A 22,500-nucleotide genomic window follows, 5' to 3' on the forward strand; every position below is an offset into this window, starting at 1 on the left:
CTGCAAGGTTCTCTTCTGTGTTTCAGGAAGTGATTGTGTTTGGGATGCTCACCTGTGACCTGAAATTGAGATGAGAGATGTCTGACGACACATCACACTCCATCGCCCACCTGCCAAACATGATGGATTGAGATATCATGAGCTAGAGGAGAGATTTGTGCGGAGCCATTTCTGCCTCAGCAGGTTACGAAGATCCTCGAGTCTGCCAAATTGTCTATCAGGCAACGATATCTCAGGATAAAATAATGAATATACTGTAAACATTGTTGACAGAGGAAGTTTCACAGTTTATCGAATAGATATTCCCAGGATTTGCTAAACAATTAGAGGAGGAGGGCACTGGAGCACTCGTTTCAACCCAACAAGGTGGGGGTGACAATATAGCTTTCCTGAAGTACAGCCTAAACTTTCTGATCCGTATGGTGGCCGAAGCTCGGGGCAACTAAGTCTCCATCACATTCAGGAGGTATTCACATGCCAACTTTTCAGGTTTACCGCTTGGGGTTCCTGCAGATCCTTCACAAGTGACTGATGGGCAACACACTCTGTGATATTTGAGACCAAGGCCACAGGCAAGGCTGTAGAGATTAAATCTATTGGAGACAATCACGAAAACTTGTATCTTGTTTGAAATCATCGTCATTCCCTTACCATCACTTGCATGCACCACAACAGGAAACTGGTACTCAAGATCACGAATATAAGTACTTGTAAGATACTTCCAATCAGGGATATCAAAAAGGTGCAGATCAAGCCTGCATTCTGGCAGTCCAAGGTGGAAGTCATTTACCATGTCAGTGCCGGAAATAAAGGTCACTGACTCACCTGACAATGAGCTCATGGATTATGAAGAGGATGCAACCAGTAACCAGTCCCAAAGATCTAGTGATACACAGAGAAGGTCAAGCAGTTCTTCACCACTTCGACCACAGTTCCGCCAGTCAATCCCAGACATTCATATCGAAACAGTAGACTACCAAAGAGTACCAGAATATGAGACTCAAGCACAATACTCAGACAATGTTTTTGATGATTCTCAGAATGAAGAATTCTTCAGCATTGATGCTGAAGGCAAGTCAAGGCGCAAGTCCAATGAAGAGACTTCGTCAGATGTCCAGGGAAGATATCTCACAGAAGTTCTTAATACCAAGAGTCGAAGATCCTTCAGTGACAGTTCACCAGAGAGATATGGTCGAAGAAAGTCAATTGCTGAACTAACACCTGAGATGAAAGCTCGCATTTCTGTGTTTGAAGAAATAACGGACTTCCAGGGAGATATGGCTGTCCCCAGTCACCTGACTGAGGTAGAGGTCAGGAGAGTCAGTGTTGACTATGGTCAAGATCAGGATATTGAGATGAGCTCTGATGATGTCTTCAGCCCAAGCACCAAAGGCTCTTCCCGACGTTTGTCAACACAAGGAGATGGTCTTGAGAGGCGAAAGTCAATCAAGGACAAGATTCTAAATATAGAACGAAGGAAATCCCTCCGAGACGAATCTATTGATATGCCGGACGAGTATTTAGAAGTGGATCCAGCATCAGGAGGAAAAAGAAGTAGACCTTCCGAGGAAGAAATATTAGTCACAGAACGCAGAAGGTCAACTGGAGGTGAGCTGGTGGACATCAAGCGCAGGAAGTCAATAAAAGAAGATAATCTAGAGAATTTGCAAAGGAGGAAGAGTAAGGACACAAGTGCAGAAAGAAAGTTAAGCAGAGACGAAATCCAAGCTCTAAATCAAAGAAGATCATCAACCAAAGGTGAATTACAGGACAAGGATAGGAGAATGAGCAAAGAAGAAATCATGACCTCAAAACGTAGAAGATCAACACGAGCTGAATTACAAGAATTAGAAGGAGAAAGACTCAGCAAAGGTGAAATACAAGAACTCAAGAGAAGGAAATCATCCCATGGTAGTTCCCATGATGCAGATGGTAGCAGCCGTCGTGAAAGTGTAAATTCTGAAGATCCAAATATTCAGGCAGCTCTGAAGGCCCAGTTGGGGACTCTCCTCTTGCTCCCAGAAGCAGGTAATGATAACTATGAAACCTTTAGGGAAACAACAGAAGAAACTATTACTCCTGAAGTTATGGCCCGAAGCTTCAGTGAGTTGGAGGCTTCAGAGGGAGTAGATGATGCAGAATTAGAAGAACAATATTTGAGGGCCATATCTCCCTACCTGAAGTATCGTAAGTCCATCAGTGAATTAGAACCTTACATGCAGTTCCAGGATGAAGCTACTAAAATTCAAGCTCAACTGTCAGCCAGCAAAGAAAGTCAGGATGGTGATGAAGGTTCTTCATCGAGACAAAATGCTGAGGAGATGCACAAATCAAGCATAATTTCTGAAAACAATGACTTAACTTCAGGTAGTGAAAATGAGTCAGACCTAGATGTGAAATGGGAGGTTAATGAAACTGATAATTATGAGCCTGTCAGTGATACTGTGTCTGACTTAGGTAGACGAGAATCCACTGGAGTATCTAGAGGTGACCCAGAGCCAAAACTTGTCACCTACCAAACAGTAAACACAGATGCTGGAAATGGAAAGCAATTATCTCGCAGTAATTCTCTTCGCAGGCGCAGCTCAATACCAGTGGTTGATGTAGAGCCAGAACTACAAGCTCTTAGATCACAACGATATCTGAAAATTGCAAGCCAGCAAACAGAAGAACTCTCCATGGATAAAGTTGATGGGTCTGGAATATCTTCTTCTGATGCAATAGCACAAAGTCCATCAAAGAATTCCTTGCCAGATGTTGAGGAACAGCGCTCTCAAACGTCTAACACTGAAGTTCGTAGATCATTCTCTGCACCATCAGAGAATCAAGCTGTTGACACGCCTACAAGTGATCTGGAAACCAATTACAAAGATAATGAAATAATTAACACAAGTCCTAATAACCAGTCAAATCTTGATATTGAGTGGAACTTTGATAAGCCTGTTAGAGTTCGAAAGCTTTCCAATATTCCTCCAGATGACAATGAATATTTGACCCACAGGTCAAGTGGACCTAAATATCTAAATGTGCAAATTGAAGAGGCCCTGGGAGGAAGTGAGATTACTGAGAGGAGAAAGTCTATCAGTGATGTGTTCCCTGAAATTGACTTCCGGAGACCAAGTAGCATTGGGGCAACACTCAATACTATAAATGGTGAAAGTGAGGCAGATCTAGTGCAAGATGAAGAAGTTTCCACCACTAATAACTCTTCCCCCTCAGTGGCAGATGTTCAGTCAACAGTGTTCTCGTTACCTGACTTGAATGCTTTCATGACAGCACCCAGACCAGAACTAAGTTCTGAGAACCAGGCTCGCAAAAGTTCAGTTTCTAACTTATTACATGATGGTCAAAGCCGAAAAAGTTCTATTTCAGACCATTCACCTCAGACAAAGAGTCGCAAAAATTCTGTTTCAGACCATTCACCTCAGACAAAGAGTCGCAAAAGTTCTGTTTCAGACCATTCACCTCAGACAAAGAGTCGCAAAAGTTCTGTTTCAGACCATTCACCTCAGACAAAGAGTCGCAAAAGTTCTCAATCCAATCTGTCACCAGAAACACAGAGTCGCAAAAGCTCTGTTTCAGACCAGTCACCTGAGAACCAAAGCCGGAGAGGCTCAGTCTCACCCAATGCACAAAGTCGTAGAAATTCATCATTGTCACCACAGAGACGCAAGAGCACAGCTGGTGGTGATTTTTTGTTCACACAGCCTCGCAAATCAATTGCAGAACTAACTCCAGCCATGTTAGCCAAAATAGCAAAGTTTGAACCCGTAGCTGATAATGATTCACCTATAACTGACGAAACACAAGATTCTGATTTCCAAAGAGGTCAGTCATTACCCATGAATATGCCAGACATCCAGATTCAGACACCAAGTAGTGAGTCTGATAATGAAGATGAGGACAGACAAGACCCAAGTCTTTCACATGGGATGGCCATACATGATGAGTCTTCAGAAATGGAATATCACAGCATACCAAGGGAAAGGGCCAGGCAGTTGTCAATTGATGAGGAACTGTTGATATTAGAGCGGAGGTTGTCACAGACTGGAGATTTTCCGGTTGTTGGTGAAAATACAGACTTCAAAAGACGTAGATCTGCAGCAAGTGAGACTTCAGATATTAAGAGAAGGAAGTCAAGTATGGGAGAGGAGGATGATACAAGCACAGGGGAAATACTTCACTTGGAGCAGAGAAGACTTACAAGACATGAAATTCCTGAAATATCTGACATGGAAAGACAAGGATCTGATCGCCGAGGTTCTACTTTCAGTAACAGCTCAAGCTCTGAACACCAAGATTCTGCAGTGAGCAATATTTTAACCTCTGTGCGTCGAGGTTCTGCCATGAGTAACACCACTTCTGAACGGCGAGGTTCTGCAATAAGTAACATCTCAGCCTCTGAAAGGCGAGGTTCTACCAAGGGTAACATCACTTCTGAACGACGAGGATCAGCCATGAGTAACATTTCAGCCTCTGAAAGGCGAGGCTCTGCCGTGAGTAGTACTTCAGCCTCCGAAAGGCAAGGATCTTCCAAGAGTAACATCACTTCTGAACGGCGAGGTTCTGCTATGAGTAACATTTCTGTTTCTGAACGACGAGGATCTGCCATGAGTAATATTCCAGCCTCTGAACGGCGAGGTTCTGCTATGAGTAACATCTCTGCTTCTGAACGACGAGGATCTGCCATGAGTAATATTCCAGCCTCTGAACGGCGAGGTTCTGCTATGAGTAACATCTCTGCTTCTGAACGACGAGGATCTGCCATGAGTAATATTCCAGCCTCTGAACGGCGAGGTTCTGCTATGAGTAACATCTCTGCTTCTGAACGACGAGGATCTGCCATGAGTAACATTTCAACCTCTGAAAGGCGAGGTTCTGGTGTAAGTAATATTTCAGCCTCCGAAAGGCGAGGTTCTACCAAGAGTAACATCACTTCTGTAAGGCGAGGTTCTGCGATGAGTAACATTTCTGTTTCTGAACGACGAGGATCTGCCATGAGTAATATTCCAGCCTCCAAACGGCGAGGTTCTGCCATGAGTAACATCTCAGCCTCCGAAAGGCGAGGTTCTGCCGCGAGTAATATCTCTGAAATGGAACGTCGTGACTCAGCTACAAGTGACGTCTCCAACAAGCAACGTCGAAGCTCAGCCAGAAGTGATGTTTCTAACAAACAACGTCGAGATTCGGCTAAAAGTGACATTTCTAATAAGCAACGACGAAGCTCAGCTAAAAGTGACATCTCTGATAAGAAACGCCGAAGCTCTGCCAGAAGTGATGTTTCACACATGAAACGACGAAGCTCTGCTAGAAGTGACATATCTGATGCGCAACGGCGAGGCTCTGCTGTAAGTAACAGTTCTGCTCGAAGTCAAGAGATTGATGTAGAAGGTGAATATTATGATAATGAACAGTATGAAGAGGAATATACTGGTGAAGAGGAAGAATATTATGAAGCGGAAGATGTAGGAGACCAGGATGAAGAATATTTTGAAGAGGAAGAAGTAGAAGGCGAAGAGGAATGTGCAGAGGATGAAGAAGTAGAAGGCGAAGAGGAATATGTAGAGGATGAAGAAGTAGAAGGCGAAGAGGAATATGTAGAGGATGAAGAAGTTGAATACTATGAAGAAGAGGGTGAAGCAGAAGAGGCTGAGGAATATTATGAAGAAGAGGGTGAAATCGAAGAAGGGGAAGAATATTACGAAGAAGAGGGTGAAGCAGAGGAAGGTGAAGAGTATTATGAAGAAGAAGAGGGTGAAGCAGAGGAAGGCGAAGAATATTATGAGGAAGAAGAGGGTGAAGTAGAGGAAGGTGAAGAATATTACGAAGAGGGCGAAGTGGAGGAAGATGAAGAATATTACAAAGAAGAGGGTGAAGTGGGGGATGAAGAATATTACGAAGAAGAGGGCGAGGCAGAAGAAATCGATGAATATTATGAAGAGGGTGAAGTAGAGGAAGGTGAACATCATGAAGAGGGTGAAGCAGGAGAGCCAGAGGAATATGATGAAGAGGAAGGTGAAGTAGAAGTTGATGCGCACCATGAACAAGACGATGATCAGCCTGATGAAGATCAAGGACATGGTCAAGCTGGTCAAGTCAGTGATTCTGATGAAAATGTAAAATATCTTAAAGAGGAAGTTGATGATAATGATTTAGAATACACACGGCCTCGTACACCAGATAGGAGATACCTAGAATCACTCAGTGACACACAGGAAGTGGATGATATTCCACAAGATCAATCAGAGAACCTAACCAAAGAACAAGATGAACAATATCTACGAGCAGCTTCTCCTTATCTGAAATATCGCAAGTCAATTAGTGACCTTGAACCTTACCTCGATTTCAAGAAAGAGGTTAGTGACCTTAAACCAGAAATCCAGGCCCAATTTTTGAGCAGTCATGAAAATGGTCACGATGAAGAACAAAGCCAAGCACACAGAAAATCAACAGAGTCTGCAGAATCCAGTATTCGTCGGTCTTCACAGACCTCACTATCAGAAAGAGTCTCCAGAAATTCGAGAGGAGCAACACCAGACATAGAAATTAACCCCCAGGAGCTACCGACATTTGAGATTCACGACCCAAGCACTGACTCAGAAACAGAAGGGGCAGCAACATTGAATATACCAAAATCACAAGAAGAACCAAGAAAATCGATTGGGAGTGATGTCTTGCAGTTTCTGCTGAGGAGATTCAGTAGTCAACCTATACCAGACCATCAAAACCTACCAAATGAAGACAGGGAGAATTCAGAGTTACAAACTGAGCAGTATGAAGAAAAACGCAAATCAATTCAGTACAACAGTTCAGACAGTGAGACAGATCTAAAAGTAAAATGGGGAGTTAATCTGGGTACAGAGAATTCTAAAGTTCAAGAAATTGTAGGTGAAGCTGCAACCCGACGCAAGAGCAGTGCAGTGAATCCAGAACTTCTTGCCTCTGAACTGATTGATGAACTTGAAAATCAGAGAAAGAAAAGCCTTAGTGAAAATAAACTAGGAGATATTGAGGCATATCATTCTCTTCCTGAAGATGAGCAAGACATGGGAAACCAGGTATTGGAAACAGAATGGAAACCTCAGCCACTTCCTCGTAAGTCTTTCAGCCATGAAGCACAACTGCATGAAAAGAACATCAAGGATGCTCATGATGTAGAGTCAGATTCACAAGACATTGATATTGAAGTTTACAGAAGAGTTTCCTCCACCTCCACAGACACAAAGGAAAAGCTCGCAACATCACCTGTTAGTTCACCTGGTGAATTTAATACTCACTATTCACCACGAGGATCATCTGCTGGAAGAGATTCATCAGCTGGTCTTGAAACTGCATTGTCACCAAGGCACTCAGTAGCAAGCATAGTGTCAGAATCCAAATCAGAATCTAGGAAATATTCACATGACCTGTCATCAAATACTGATTCTCTAGACATACAAGATATGCCAAATCTTCGTCGCCGTTCAATAGTTAGGCTTGAACCAGAACTAAACTATCCTACTTCAGATGATGAAGACACAAATTCAACAGGAAGTACTGAAGGTCTTCAAAGGAAGAAATTCAGTGTTAATTCTAATGATCTCCAGTTGATTGACCAAGCTGGTTTAGAAGCGATGGTTCGTAGACTGAGTAGTCAACCAATACCTACCCACAGAGACAGTATAAACCAAATGGAAGATGAATTACAAAGTGTTGCCAATGTCGCAGATCCAGAAGATGACATTTCTTCTAGGAATAATAGTTTAGCACTGGAAAAAATAATTGATGAACAGCTAAAATCTCCAAGGGGTTCAACAGCTCACGAAACAACAGCAAAGACAGATCTTGAAACTATAATAATGGAAACCTTAAAATCACCAAGGGGGTCAATCATAGGGTCACAAAAAGGATCACCTGCCCTGTCCCCAAGGGCCTCATCAGCAGGTCTGCAATATAAACTCTCTCCCCGTAATTCTTCTGATCTGATAGACCAAGAAACATTAGTGAAAGACAACCAACCTGAGATAGAAGAAGCTGGAGGTCTGGGAACTGAAGATGAACAGAAAGCAGGAGGCCAGCCCCATCAATCAATTGGAGTGGAGATATTAAACTTCTTGGCTCGTAGGCTTAGTAGCCAACCAACACCTGAACTTGCTTCTGAAAATAGAGATGAGAATACCGAGTCAGTTGAAGAATCAACAGAAGTTCTGACTGACATTCCATCAGTTACAGAGCCTTCAGTAAGTCTAGGAGTACTGGAATCACCAAGGGGATCAGTTGCAGGACTAGATGTTGAGATGATACCATCAGGCAGGTCACCAAGAGGTTCATCTGTAACAATAGATTCAAGAAGATCATCTAGAGCCTCTTCTGCAGGAACAGAGAGAGTAAAATCACCAAGAGGATCTTCTGCAGGATTTGAATCAGAAAAGTCACCAAGAGGCTCGTCTGCTGGACTTGTAGCTGGAAATTATAGTACTGAGTCTGTTGAAGGATCAGTGGAAGATCTGACTGACATTCCATCAGTCAAAGAACCTTCAGTAAGTCTAGGCGTCATGGAATCACCAAGAGGATCTGTTGCTGAGCTAGATGTTGAAATGATACCATCTGTAAGGTCTCCAAGAGGCTCATCTGCAGGACTGGATTCAAGAAGGTCATCTAAAGCCTCTTCTATAGGGCCAGAAAGAGTAAGATCACCAAGAGGATCTTCTGCAGGACTGGAAGCAGAAAGGTCAACAAGAGGCTCATCTGCAGGACTTGAAGCAGAGAGGTCACCAAGAGGGTCTTCTGCAGGACTGGAAGCAATGAGGTCACCCAGAGGCTCATCTGCAGGACTTGAAGCAGAGAGGTCACCAAGAGGGTCTTCTGCAGGACTGGAAGCAATGAGGTCACCCAGAGGCTCATCTGCAGGACTTGAAGCAGAAAGGTCACCAAGAGGATCTTCTGCTGGATTGGTAGCAGAAAGGTCACCTAGAGGCTCATCTGCAGGAATAGACTCAAGAAGGTCATCTAGGGCCTCTGCAGGACCAGAAAGAATAAAATCGCCAAGAGAGTCCTCAGTAGGATTGGAAGCAGAAAGGTCACCAAGAGGTTCATCTGCAGGGATAGACACAAGAAGGTCATCTAGAACCTCTTCTACAGGACTGGAAAAAGGAAGATCACCAAGAGGGTCTAATGCTGGACTGGAAATAAATAGGTCACCAGAAAGGTCTCTGGAGGCTTCCTCTGCCAGACCAGAAGCAGGCATCATGGAATCACTAAGAGGATCTGTAATAGAACTGGACATGCAGTTGATATCTGAAAAATCTTCAAGAGACTCAAGGTCATCTAGCACATTTTCTTCAGGTTTAGAAAAAGGGAGATCGCCTAGGGGGTCCTCTGCAGGATTGGAAGAAGAAAGTATAGATACAAAGTCAGTGGAAGTAAGAGATCTGAATGAGATTCCACAAATGGAAGAATTGTCAGTAAGTTTAGGCGTCCTAGAATCGCCAAGGGGATCTACTGCAGGACTGGACACTCAGGTGACACTATATGAAAGGTCACCAAGAAACTCCTCTGCAGGGATAGATTCAAGAAGGTCGTCTAGAGCTTCTGTAGGAGCAGAAAGAGGAAGATCACCAAGAGGCTCTTCTGTAGGACTGGAATCGGAAAGGTCACCGAGGGGATCTTCTGTAGGTCTGGAAGAAGAAAGGTCGCCCAGAGGCTCTACTGTAGGTCTGGAAGCAAAAAGGTCACCTAGAGGCTCATTTGCAGGACTGGAAGCAGAAAGGTCACACAGAAGCTCTTCCGCAGGGTTGGAAGCAGAAAGGTCTCCCAGAGGTTCTTCTGCAGGACTGGAAGGAGAAAGGTTACCAAGAGGCTCTTCTGCAGGACTAGAAGCAGAAAGGTCACCCAGGGGCTCCTCTGTAGGACTGGAAGCAGAAAGGTCACCAAGAGGCTCATCTGCAGGAAGAGACTCAAGAAGATCATCTAGAGCCTCTTCTCCAGGACTTGAAAGAGGAAAAACACCTAGAGGGTCCTCTGCAGGATTAGAAACTGGAAGGTCTGCAACAGAGTCTTATGTTGAACTAGAAGCAGAAAGTGAAGATTACGTGGTAGTGAGAGATCTGAATCACATTCCACAGGTGGAAGAGTTATCAGTGCATCTAGGTGTCCTGGAATCACCAAGAGGATCTGTTGCTGGACTGGACATTGAGATGATGCCATCTGAAAGACCAACTTCAGGCATGGATTCAAGAAGGTCATCTTCAGAAGCAGGTAGGTCACAAAGAGGTTCATCTGCAGGATTAGAATCAAGGTCACAAAGAGACTCGTCTGCAGGATTAGTAACACCAAGAGGATCCACTGTAGGACTTGATACAGAAAATTCAACAAGAAATTCTCTTGAAGGACTGGAAGTAGAAAGATTACCAAAACGATCTTCCACTGAGCTTGAAATGGAAGAGTCTCGAGGAGCCTCTGCTGGACTAGAAGCAGAAAGTCAACCTCGTCAGTCAATTGGAGCAGAAATATTCAATTTCTTGACTCGTAGGCTTAGTAGGCAACCTACACCTGAAATTGTAGCTGGAGATAATAGTTTTAAGTCAATTGAAGGATCAATGGAAGACCTGACTGACATTCCATTAGTCAAAGAACCTCCTGTAAATCTAGGCATCCTGGAATCACCAAGGGGGTCGGTTGCTGGGCTAGATGTTGAGATGATACCATCCGTAAGGTCTCCAAGAGGCTCCTCTGCAGGACTGGACTCACGAAAGTCGTCTAAAGCCTCTTCTACAGGACCAGAAAGAGTAAGATCACCAAGAGGCTCCTCTGCAGGACTGGAAGCAGAAAGGTCACCAAGAGGCTCATCTGCAGGACTTGAAGCAGAGAGGTCACCAAGAGGGTCTTCTGCAGGACTGGAAGCAAAAAGGTCCCCAAGAGGTTCATATGCAGGACTTGAAACAGAAAGGTCACCAAGAGGCTCATCTGCAGGACTAGAAGCAGGGAGGTCACCAAGAGGCTCATCTGCAGGACTTGAAGCAGAAAGGTCACCAAGAGGCTCATATGCAGGACTTGAAGCAGAAAGGTCACCAAGAAGCTCATCTGCTGGACTGGAAGCAGAAAGGTCACCAAGAGGATCTTATGCAGGACTTGAAACAGAAAGGTCACCAAGAGGCTCATCTGCAGGACTGGAAGCAGGGAGGTCACCAAGAGGCTCATCTGCAGGACTTGAAGCAGAAAGGTCACCAAGAGGCTTATATGCTGGACTGGAAGATGAAAGGTCACCACGAGGCTCATTTGCTGGACTGGAAGCAGAAAGGTCACCAAGAGGATCTTATGCTGGACTGGAAGCAGAAAGGTCACCAAGAGGCTCATCTGCTGGACTTGAACCAGAAAGGTCACCAAGAGGATCTTATGCTGGACTGGAAGATGAAAGATCACCAAGAGGCTCATATGCAGGACTTGAAGCAGAAAGGTCACCAAGAGGATCTTATACTGGACTGGAAGCAGAAAGGTCACCAAGAGGCTCATATGCAGGCCTTGAAGCAGAAAATTCACCAAGAGGATCTTATGCTGGACTGGAAGCAGAAAGGTCACCAAGAGGCTCATCTGCAGGACTGGAAGCAGAAAGGTCACCAAGAGGATCTTATGCTGGACTGGAAGATGAAAGGTCAACAAGAGGCTCCTCTGCAGGACTGGGCTCACGAAAGTCGTCTAAAGCCTCTTCTACAGGACCAGAAAGAGTAAGATCACCAAGAGGCTCCTCTGCAGGACTGGAAGCAGAAAGGTCACCAAGAGGCTCATCTGCAGGACTGGAAGCAGGGAGGTCACCAAGAGGCTCATCTGCAGGACTTGAAGCAGAAAGGTCACCAAGAGGATCTTATGCAGGACTTGAAACAGAAAGGTCACCAAGAGGCTCATCTGCAGGACTGGAAGCAGGGAGGTCACCAAGAGGCTCATCTGCAGGACTTGAAGCAGAAAGGTCACCAAGAGGCTCATATGCTGGACTGGAAGATGAAAGGTCACCACGAGGCTCATTTGCTGGACTTGAACCAGAAAGGTCACCAAGAGGATCTTATGCTGGACTGGAAGATGAAAGATCACCAAGAGGCTCATATGCAGGCCTTGAAGCAGAAAATTCACCAAGAGGATCTTATGCTGGACTGGAAGCAGAAAGGTCACCAAGAGGCTCATCTGCAGGACTGGAAGCAGAAAGGTCACCAAGAGGATCTTATGCTGGACTGGAAGATGAAAGGTCAACAAGAGGCTCATCCGCTGGACTTGTAGCTGGGGATTACAATACTGAGTCAGTTGAAGAATTGATGGAAGACCTGACTGACATTCCATCAGTCAAAGAACCTTCAGTAAGTCTAGGTGTTCTGGAATCACCAAGGGGGTCGGTTGCTGGGTTAGATGTTGAGATGATACCATCCGTAAGGTCTCCGAGAGGCTCATCTGCAGGACTGGATTCAAGAAGGTCATCTAAAGCCTCTTCTACAGGGCCAGAAAGAGTACGATCACCAAGAGGATCTTCTGCAGGACTAGAAGCAGAAAGGTCCCCAAGAGGCTCATATGCAGGACTTGAAACAGAAAGGTTACCAAGAGGCTCATCTGCAGGACTGGAAGCAGAAAGGTCACCAAGAGGCTCATCTGCTGGACTGGAAACAGAAAGGTCACCAAGAGGCTCATCTGCTGGACTGGAGGCAGAAAGGTCACCAAGAGGCTCGTCTGCAGGACTTGAAGCAGAAAGATCACCAAGAGGATCTTATGCAGGACTTGAAGCAGAAAGGTCACCAGGAAGCTCAAGAAGGTCTTCCAGAGCCACTTCTGCAGAACCAGAAATAGAAAGATCACCGAGAGGATCTTATGCTGGACTGGAAGCAGAAAGGTCACCAAGAGGCTCATCTGCTGGACTGGAAGCAGAAAGGTCACCAAGAGGCTCATCTGCTGGACTGGAAGCAGAAAGGTCACCAAGAGGCTCGTCTGCAGGACTTGAAGCAAAAAGATCACCAAGAGGATCTTATGCTGGACTGGAAGCAGAAAGGTCACCAAGAGGCTCATCTGCTGGACTGGAAGCAGAAAGGTCACCAAGAGGATCTTATGCTGGATTGGAAGCAGAAAGGTCACCAAGATGCTCATCTGCTGGACTGGAGGCAGAAAGGTCACCAAGAGGCTCATCTGCTGGACTGGAAGCAGAAAGGTCACCAAGAGGCTCGTCTGCAGGACTTGAAGCAGAAAGGTCACCAAGAGGCTCATCTGCTGGACTGGAAGTAGAAAGATCACCAAGAGGCTCGTCTACAGGACTTGAAGCAGAAAGATCACCAAGAGGATCTTATGCAGGACTGGAAGCAGAAAGGTCACCAAGAGGATCTTATGCTGGACTGGAAGCAGAAAGGTCACCAAGAGGCTCATCTGCAGGACTGGAAGCAGAAAGGTCACCAAGAGGCTCATCTGCAGGACTAGGAGCAGAAAGGTCACCAAGAGGCTCATCTGCTGGACTGGAAGCAGAAAGGTCACCAAGAGGCTCATCTGAAGGACTTGAAGCAGAAAGGTCACCAAGAGGCTCATCTGCTGGACTGGAAGCAGAAAGGTCACCAAGAGGCTCATATGCAGGACTAGAAGCAGAAAGGTCACCAAGAGGCTCATCTGCAGGACTGGAAGCAGAAAGGTCACCAAGAGGTTCAGCTGCAGGACTTGAAGCAGAAAGGTCACCAAGAGGCTCATCTGCTGGACTGGAAGCAGAAAGGTCACCAAGAGGATCTTATGCTGGATTGGAAGCAGAAAGGTCACCAAGATGCTCATCTGCTGGACTGGAGGCAGAAAGGTCACCAAGAGGCTCATCTGCTGGACTGGAAGCAGAAAGGTCACCAAGAGGCTCATCTGAAGGACTTGAAGCAGAAAGATCACCAAGAGGATCTTATGCAGGACTGGAAGCAGAAAGGTCACCAAGAGGATCTTATGCTGGGCTGGAAGCAGAAAGGTCACCAAGAGGCTCATCTGCAGGACTGGAAGCAGAAAGGTCACCAAGAGGTTCAGCTGCAGGACTTGAAGCAGAAAGGTCACCAAGAGGCTCGTCTACAGGACTTGAAGCAGAAAGATCACCAAGAGGATCTTATGCAGGACTGGAAGCAGAAAGGTCACCAAGAGGATCTTATGCTGGACTGGAAGCAGAAAGGTCACCAAGAGGCTCGTCTGCAGGACTGGAAGCAGAAAGGTCACCAAGAGGATCTTATGCTGGATTGGAAGCAGAAAGGTCACCAAGAGGCTCATCTGCTGGACTGGAAGCAGAAAGGTCACCAAGAGGCTCGTCTGCTGGACTGGAAGCAGAAAGGTCACCAAGAGGATCTTATGTTGGACTGGAAGATGAAAGGTCACCAAGAGGCTCATCTGCAGGACTGGAAGCAGAAAGATCACCAAGAGGATCTTATGCAGGACTGGAAGCAGAAAGGTCACCAAGAGGCTCGTCTGCAGGACTTGAAGCAGAAAGATCACCAAGAGGCTCTTATGCAGGACTGGAAGCTGAAAGGTCACCAAGAGGCTCATCTGCAGGACTTGAAGCAGAAAGGTCACCAAGAGGATCTTATGCTGGACTGGAAGCAGAAAGGTTATCAAGAGGCTCATATGCTGGACTGGAAGCAGAAAGGTCACCAAGAGGTTCAGCTGCAGGATTGGAAGCAGAAAGGTCACCAAGAGGATCTTATGCAGGACTGGAAGCAGAAAGGTCACCAAGAGGCTCATCTGCTGGACTGAAAGCAGAAAGGTCACCAAGAGGATCTTATGCTGGACTGGAAGCAGAAAGGTCACCAAGAGGCTCATGTGCTGGACTGGAAGCAGAAAGGTCACCAAGAGGTTCAGCTGCAGGACTGGAAGCAGAAAGGTCACCAAGAGGATCTTATGCTGGACTGGAAGCAGAAAGGTCACCAAGAGGCTCGTCTGCAGGACTGGAAGCAGAAAGGTCACCAAGAGGATCTTATGCTGGATTGGAAGCAGAAAGGTCACCAAGAGGCTCATCTGCTGGACTGGAAGCAGAAAGGTCACCAAGAGGCTCATATGCTGGACTGGAAGCAGAAAGGTCACCAAGAGGTTCAGCTGCAGGACTGGAAGCAGAAAGGTCACCAAGAGGATCTTATGCTGGACTGGAAGCAGAAAGGTCACCAAGAGGCTCGTCTGCAGGACTGGAAGCAGAAAGGTCACCAAGAGGATCTTATGCTGGATTGGAAGCAGAAAGGTCACCAAGAGGATCTTATGCTGGACTAGAAGCAGAAAAGTCACCAAGAGGATCATCTGCTGGACTGGAAGCAGAAAGGTCACCAAGAGGCTCATCTGCTGGACTGGAAGCAGAAAGGTCACCAAGAGGCTCATCTGCTGGACTGGAAACAATGAGGTCACCGAGATCTTATGCTGGACTGGAAGCAGAAAGGTCACCAAGAGGATCTTATGCTGGACACGAAGCAGAAAGGTCACCAAAAGGCTCGTCTGCAGGACTTGAAGCAGAAAGATCACCAAGAGGATCTTATGCAGGACTGGAAACAGAAAGGTCACCAAGAGGTTCATCTGCTGGACTGGAAGCAGAAAGGTCACCAAGAGGATCTTATGCTGGACTGGCAGCAGAAAGGTCACCAAGAGGCTCATCTGCTGGACTGGAAGCAGAAAGGTCACCAAGAGGATCATATGCAGGACTTGAAGCAGAAAGGTCACCAAGAGGATCTTATGCTGGACTGGAAGCAGAAAGGTCACCAAGAGGCTCATATGCAGGCCTTGAAGCAGAAAACTCACCAAGAGGCTCATCTGCAGGACTTGAAGCAGAAAGGTCAACAAGAGGCTCATCTGCTGGACTGGAAGCAGAAAGGTCACCAAGAGGATCTTATGCTGGACTAGAAGATGAAAGGTCAACAAGAGGCTCATCCGCTGGACTTGTAGCTGGGGATTACAATACTGAGTCAGTTGAAGAATTGATGGAAGACCTGACTGACATTCCATCTGTCAAAGAACCGTCAGTAAGTCTAGGTGTTCTGGAATCACCAAGAGGGTCGGTTGCTGGGTTAGATGTTGAAATGATACCATCCGTAAGAGGCTCATCTGCAGGACTGGATTCAAGAAGGTCATCTAAAGCCTCTTCTACAGGGCCAGAAAGAGTAAGATCACCAAGAGGATCTTCTGCAGGACTGGAAGCAGAAAGGTCACCAAGAGGCTCATCTGCAGGACTGGATTCAAGAAGGTCATCTAAAGCCTCTTCTACAGGGCCAGAAAGAGTAAGATCACCAAGAGGATCTTCTGCAGGACTGGAAGCAGAAAGGTCACCAAGAGGCTCATCTGCAGGACTGGATTCAAGAAGGTCATCTAAAGCCTCTTCTACAGGGCCAGAAAGAGTAAGATCACCAAGAGGCTCATCTGCAGGACTTGAAGCAGAAAGGTCACCAAGAGGGTCGTCTGCAGGACTGGAAGCAGAGAGGTCACCAAGAGGCTCATCTGCGGGACTGGAAGCAGAAAGGTCACCAAGAGGCTCATCTGCAGGACTGGAAGCAGAAAGGTCACCAAGAGGATCTTCTGCAGGACTGGAAGCAGATAGGTCACCAAGAGGCTCATCTGCAGGGCTGGAAGCAGAAAGGTCACCAAGAGGCTCATCTGCAGGACTGGAAGCAGAAAGGTCACCAAGAGGCTCATATGCAGGACTGGAAGCAGAAAGGTCACCAAGAGGCTCATCTGCAGGACTGGAAGCAGAAAGGTCACCAAGATGCTCATCTGCAGGACTTGAAGCAGAAAGGTCACCAAGAGGATCTTATGCTGGACTGGAAGCAGAAAGGTCACCAGGAAGCTCAAGAAGGTCTTCCAGAGCCACTTCTGCAGAACCAGAAATAGAAAGATCACCGAGAGGATCTTCTGTTGGCCTTGAAGCAGAAAGATCACCAGGAGGTTCAAGAAGGTCTTCCAGGGCCTCTTCTGCAGAACCAGAAATAGAAAGGTCACCAAGAGGATCTTATACTGGACTGGAAGTAGAAAGGTCCGTTGAAGGGTCAATGGAAGACCTGACTGACATTCCATCAGTCAAAGAACCTTCAGTAAGTCTAGGTGTTCTGGAATCACCAAGAGGGTCGGTTGCTGGGTTAGATGTTGAAATGATACCATCCGTAAAGTCTCCGAGAGGCTCATCTGCAGGACTGGATTCAAGAAGGTCATCTAAAGCCTCTTCTACAGGGCCAGAAAGAGTTCGATCACCAAGAGGCTCATCTGCAGGACTTGAAGCAGAAAGGTCACCAAGAGGCTCATATGCAGGACTTGAAGCAGAAAGGTCACCAAGAGGCTCATCTGCTGGACTGGAAGCAGAAAGCTCACCAAGAGGCTCATCTGCAGAACTGGAAGCAGAAAGGTCACCAAGAGGATCTTCAGCAGGACTAGAATTAGAAAGGTCACCAAGAAGCTCAAGAAGATCCTCCAGAGCCACTTCTGCAGAACCAGAAACAGAAAGGTCACCAAGAGGTTCATCTGCAGGACTTGTGGGGATGGAAATAGAAACAGAAAACCAACCTCGCCAATCGATTGGAGCAGAAATATTACATTTCTTAACTCGTAGGCTTAGTAGCCAACCTGCATCCAAACCTGATGAAAATAGACCTGAAGGCTCTGTGGAGGATCTGACTGAGAAAAATCTTCCAGTAAGTCTAGGCGTCCTTCAATCACCAAGGGGTTCTACTGCGGGACTGGATGTTAACATGATACCACCTGGAAGGTCCCCAAGAGGCCCATTTGCAGAAACAGACTCAAGAAGATCATCTAGAGCCTCTTCTGCAGATCCAGAAAGAGTAAAATCACCAAGAGGATCTTATGCTGGACTGGAAGCAGAAAGGTCACCAAGAGGCTCATCTGCTGGACTTGAAACAGAGAGGTCACCAAGAGGCTCATCTGCAGGACTAGAAGCAGAAAGGTCACCAAGAAGATCTTATGCTGGACTAGAAGCAGAAAGGTCACCAAGAGGCTCATCTGCTGGACTGGAAGCAGAAAGGTCACTAAGAGGCTCATCTGCTGGACTGGAAGCAGAAAGGTCACCAAGAGGCTCATCTGCTGGACTGGAAGCAGAAAGGTCACCAAGAGGATCTTATGCTGGACTGGAAGCAGAAAAGTCACCAAGAGGATCTTATGCTGGACTGGAAGCAGAAAAGTCACCAAGAGGATCTTATGCTGGACTGGAATCAGAAAGGTCACCAAGAGGCTCATCTGCAGGACTGGAAGCAGAAAGGTCACCAAGAGGATCTTATGCCGGACTAGAAGCAGAAAGGTCACTAAGAGGCTCATCTGCCGGACTGGAAGCAGAAAGATCACCAAGAGGCTCATCTGCTGGACTGGAAGCAGAAAGATCACCAAGAGGCTCATCTGCTGGACTGGATGCAGAAAGGTCACCAAGAGGCTCCTCTGCTGGGCTGGAAGCAGAAAGGTCACCAAGAGGATCTTATGCCGGACTAGAAGCAGAAAGGTCACTAAGAGGCTCATCTGCCGGACTGGAAGCAGAAAGATCACCAAGAGGCTCATCTGCTGGACTGGAAGCAGAAAGGTCACTAAGAGGATCTTATGCTGGACTGGAAGCAGAAAGGTCACCAAGAGGCTCATTTGCAGGACTTGAAGCAGAAAGGTTACCAAGAGGATCTTATGCTGGACTGGAAGCAGAAAAGTCACCAAGAGGCTCATCTGCTGGGCTGGAAGCAGAAAGGTCACCAAGAGGCTCATCTGCCGGACTTGAAACACAATGGTCACCAAGAGGATCTTATGCTGGACTAGAAGCAGAAAGGTCACCAAGAGGATCTTATGCTGGACTTGAAGCAGAAAAGTTACCAAGAGGATCTTATGCTGGACTTGAAGCAGAAAGATCACCAAGAGGCTCATCTGCCGGACTTGAAACAGAAAGGTCACCAAAAGGCTCATCTGCAGGACTGGAAGCAGAAAGGTCACCAAGAGGATCTTATGCTGGACTAGAAGCAGAAAAGTCACCAAGAGGATCTTATGCTGGACTGGAAGCAGAAAGGTCACCAAGAGGATCTTATGCTGGACTTGAAGCAGAAAGGTCACCAAGAGGCTCAGCTGATGGAATAGAACCAATGTCAGTTGAAGAACCCAACCAGAATGAATCACTAACAGTCAATGAAACAGCAGCCCAACAATACTCAAAAACAGAACCTCAAACTCGAAGGTCATTTGGGGCTGACCTGATCAGTTTCTTTGCACGTCGGCTCAGTAATCAACCCACACAAGAAGTCTCATTGGAAGATAATGTCAATTATACAAAACCTATTGACTCAACTGTACAGGGCTCATTAGCAGACCAAGTCATTTCTTCACCAAGAAGTACATCTCCTGGTCTAGATGCAGAGAGGTCACCAAGAGGGTCTGCTACAAGTATCAAAGGAGAGCCATACATAGAAACAGAAATAGACAGGTTACTCAGAAGTTCATCACCAGGTAAAGAAGCAGATGCTTCACCAAGAGAATCTTTATTAGGCCTAGATACATTACCGAGAAGGTCTATTTCAGAAGTAGAAAAAGAGATCTCTCCTAGAGGATCATTTACAGGATTAGAAAAACTGGCTTCAGCTCTTGTTGAAATTCAGGATTCGGACTTGCAAAATGATGAACGACAACCAGAACTTCTTCACCCTCGCAAGTCTATCGGAGCAGAAGTTTTGGACTTCTTGGTTCGTAGACTCAGCACTCAATCTACATCTTATGATGTTAATGAGGAAAGAACTTTGTCCCCTGCAGGTCTGGAATCAGAAAACTTATCAAGAGTATCTCCAAGAGGATCTCCAGCAAATCTGGAAATTTCAACCTCACCCAGAAGTTCGACAGCTGGATTAGAAGAATCGCAGACTCAGATCACGGAATCAGAAGTGTTGGACTTTTTGGTACGTAGACTGAGTAATAAAACTTTGTCTGATGAAGATGATACAATATCGCCCAACCTAGAAAATGAAGGAACCACCATATTACCTCAAAAGTCACTGGAAAATATATTTGATAATCGAGCATCAATATCCTCATCTGTGGATGAGGAAATCATAAACATTTTGACGTCCCGAAAGATATCAAAAGAACTATCAAGTCCTTTGGAGACAGCAGATGGCCCAGCTGTGGAAGAACTAAATGTCACAGATCAGCTGTCACACACACCTAGCTTGGATGAAGCACAGGCCGAAAGTGTGTTGAGCATACCCCATGAACCACAGGCAGAACATCTACAACATCGTAAGTCAATTGGGGCGGGGATACTGGACTTCTTAGTCCGCAGGCTTAGTAGCAAATCTCCAGTGGATCATGATAACCAGGGTGTTGAGGAACCAAGTATGCTTGAACCCGAAACAGAAGTATACAGTTCCCCGAGAGCTTCACTGGTCAGTCCAGAAATTAAGATAGAAGTCTCAGAATATGATGATGTTCAAGAAGCAAACAAATCTCATAGAGGATCAGACGCTAGTATTCATTCTTATAAATCATCAGTTGATGATCCAGAGATGTTTAAAACTCCAAGGCAATCAATAACAGACCCTATTTCAGCTACAGAACTCCAAGAAGAGATTGAAATGAAGTCTGAATGCTCTCCAAGGGGTTCAGCAGCAGGATTGGAGGTTCAGAAATCTCCAAGAGGTTCAACAGCAGGATTGGAGGTTCAGAAATCTCCAAGAGGTTCAACAGCAGGATTGGAGATTCAGAAATCTCCAAGAGGTTCAACAGCAGGTCTGGAGGTTCAGAAATCTCCAAGAGGTTCAACAGCAGGATTGGAGGTTCAGAAATCTCCAAGAGGTTCAACAGCAGGTCTGGAGGTTCAGAAATCTCCAAGAGGTTCAACAGCAGGTCTGGAGGTTCAGAAATCTCCAAGAGGTTCAACAGCAGGATTGGAGATTCAGAAATCTCCAAGAGGTTCAACAGCAGGTCTGGAGGTTCAGAAATCTCCAAGAGGTTCAACAGCAGGTCTGGAGGTTCAGAAATCTCCAAGAGGGTCAACAGCAGGATTGGAGATTCAGAAATCTCCAAGAGGTTCAACAGCAGGTCTGGAGGTTCAGAAATCTCCAAGAGGTTCAACAGCAGGTCTGGAGGTTCAGGAACCTCCAAGAGGTTCAACAGCAGGTCTGGAGGTTCAGAAATCTCCAAGAGGTTCAACAGCAGGATTGGAGATTCAGAAATCTCCAAGAGGTTCAACAGCAGGTCTGGAGGTTCAGAAACCTCCAAGAGGTTCGACAGCAGGTCTGGAGGTTCAGAAATCTCCAAGAGGTTCAACAGCAGGATTGGAGATTCAGAAATCTCCAAGAGGTTCAACAGCAGGTCTGGAGGTTCAGAAATCTCCAAGAGGTTCGACAGCAGAATTGGAGATTCAGAAATCTCCAAGAGGTTCAACAGCAGGATTGGAGGTTCAGAAAACCCCAAGAGGTTCAACAGCAGGATTGGAGGTTCAGAAAACCCCAAGAGGTTCGACAGCAGAATTGGAGATTCAGAAATCTCCAAGAGGTTCAACAGCAGGATTGGAGGTTCAGAAAACCCCAAGAGGTTCAACAGCAGGATTGGAGGTTCAGAAAACCCCAAGAGGTTCAACAGCAGGATTGGAGGTTCAGAAAACCCCAAGAGGTTCAACAGCAGGATTGGAGGTTCAGAAAACCCCAAGAGGTTCAACAGCAGGATTGGAGGTTCAGAAAACCCCAAGAGGTTCAACAGCAGGATTGGAGGTTCAGAAAACCCCAAGAGGTTCAACAGCAGGATTGGAGGTTCAGAAAACCCCAAGAGGTTCAACAGCAGGATTGGAGGTTCAGAAAACCCCAAGAGGTTCAACAGCAGGATTGGAGGTTCAGAAAACCCCAAGAGGTTCAACAGCAGGATTGGAGGTTCAAAAATCCCCAAGAGGTTCAACAACAAACCGTGATGCTCCGACCTCTGAAGCCGAGCCGGAGGTCCAACTCAGGTCCAAGAGCTCCGCCTCGAGAGACGCCACGCAGCAGAACCGCCGGTCACTGATCAAGTATATCAACGACCAAGAGGACAACCTGCCGGAGATCTGTTCCAGCCCCGAGACAGTCGAACTCGCCCAGGCCTCAGACACAGAGGATACCCTGGACCTCATAGGCTCCACGACGGACAATGAGAGCGACTCCGACCTGGAGACCGTTCTCAACATCACAGATCTGGACTCGCCGGACGCAGTGGGCCAGGAGCTGGAGCCCTTCAAGAATAAGGCTCTTTCTTCGAGTCGAACCAAGATCAATGTTGCGCATTCCGGAAGAGGGGATGGTTATTACACGGACCCTGAGCCTACTCTGGCTAAGGGTAAACAGAGCAGTGTTTACATTGAGGAGTCACCTAGTATTATCATTGCTTTGTACGATCACATTATGACCATTTTGACACTACCTGACTTGTCTCTGGATGAATATAGCATCACGCAAGTCAGTAAATCTAAACTAACCGAGTCAAGTCAGCAACTCAGCAGGCGCGATTCTCCGCCAGCCATTGAGAGTCAGGTCCCTCGACCCCTCTCTGAGCCAGATGCGGATAAGACGGTAAGAGAAC

General features: G+C 46.4%; 3 protein-coding genes across 3 annotated transcripts in view; all 3 read left to right on the forward strand.

Annotated features, from left to right (window-relative positions):
* The first annotated feature begins 791 nt into the window (after nt 1-791).
* Nucleotides 792-11,392, forward strand: LOC125036819. The gene is made up of 3 exons (XM_047629686.1): nt 792-5,673; nt 5,806-10,966; nt 11,353-11,392. Exons 1-3 carry the CDS (start codon nt 792-794, stop codon nt 11,390-11,392), a joined length of 10,083 nt encoding a protein of 3,360 aa, XP_047485642.1.
* Nucleotides 11,393-14,307: 2,915 nt separating this feature from the next.
* Nucleotides 14,308-15,879, forward strand: LOC125036820 (hybrid signal transduction histidine kinase L-like). The gene is made up of 2 exons (XM_047629687.1): nt 14,308-14,613; nt 15,838-15,879. Exons 1-2 carry the CDS (start codon nt 14,308-14,310, stop codon nt 15,877-15,879), a joined length of 348 nt encoding a protein of 115 aa, XP_047485643.1.
* Nucleotides 15,880-18,099: 2,220 nt separating this feature from the next.
* The window catches only part of LOC125037192, a 7,860-nt gene continuing 3,459 nt past the window's right edge, over nt 18,100-22,500 (forward strand). Inside the window, exon 1 of the mRNA XM_047630236.1 lies at nt 18,100-22,500. This exon is cut by the window's right edge and continues 139 nt beyond it. Within this exon, the coding sequence (XP_047486192.1) occupies nt 19,047-22,500 (3,454 nt within the window). The 5' untranslated portion in view covers nt 18,100-19,046.

Source organism: Penaeus chinensis, chromosome 22 (genome assembly GCF_019202785.1).
Source record: "Penaeus chinensis breed Huanghai No. 1 chromosome 22, ASM1920278v2, whole genome shotgun sequence".
In the NCBI taxonomy this organism is placed as follows: domain Eukaryota; kingdom Metazoa; phylum Arthropoda; class Malacostraca; order Decapoda; family Penaeidae; genus Penaeus; species Penaeus chinensis.

Excerpts from the sequence above, each read along its gene's own strand:
- LOC125036819 (XM_047629686.1), top strand. The coding sequence starts at position 792 with ATGTCAGTGCCGGAAATAAAGGTCACTGACTCACCTGACAATGAGCTC. Across the intron at positions 5,674-5,805 it reads GGAATATTATGAAGAAGAGG|AGGAAGGTGAAGAATATTAC; the intron begins GTGAAATCGAAG and ends AGGGTGAAGTAG. Across the intron at positions 10,967-11,352 it reads GCAGGACTAGAAGCAGGGAG|AAAGGTCACCAAGAGGATCT; the intron begins GTCACCAAGAGG and ends GACTTGAACCAG.
- LOC125036820 (XM_047629687.1), top strand. The coding sequence starts at position 14,308 with ATGTTGGACTGGAAGATGAAAGGTCACCAAGAGGCTCATCTGCAGGAC. Across the intron at positions 14,614-15,837 it reads AGCAGAAAGGTCACCAAGAG|AAGATGAAAGGTCAACAAGA; the intron begins GTTCAGCTGCAG and ends ATGCTGGACTAG.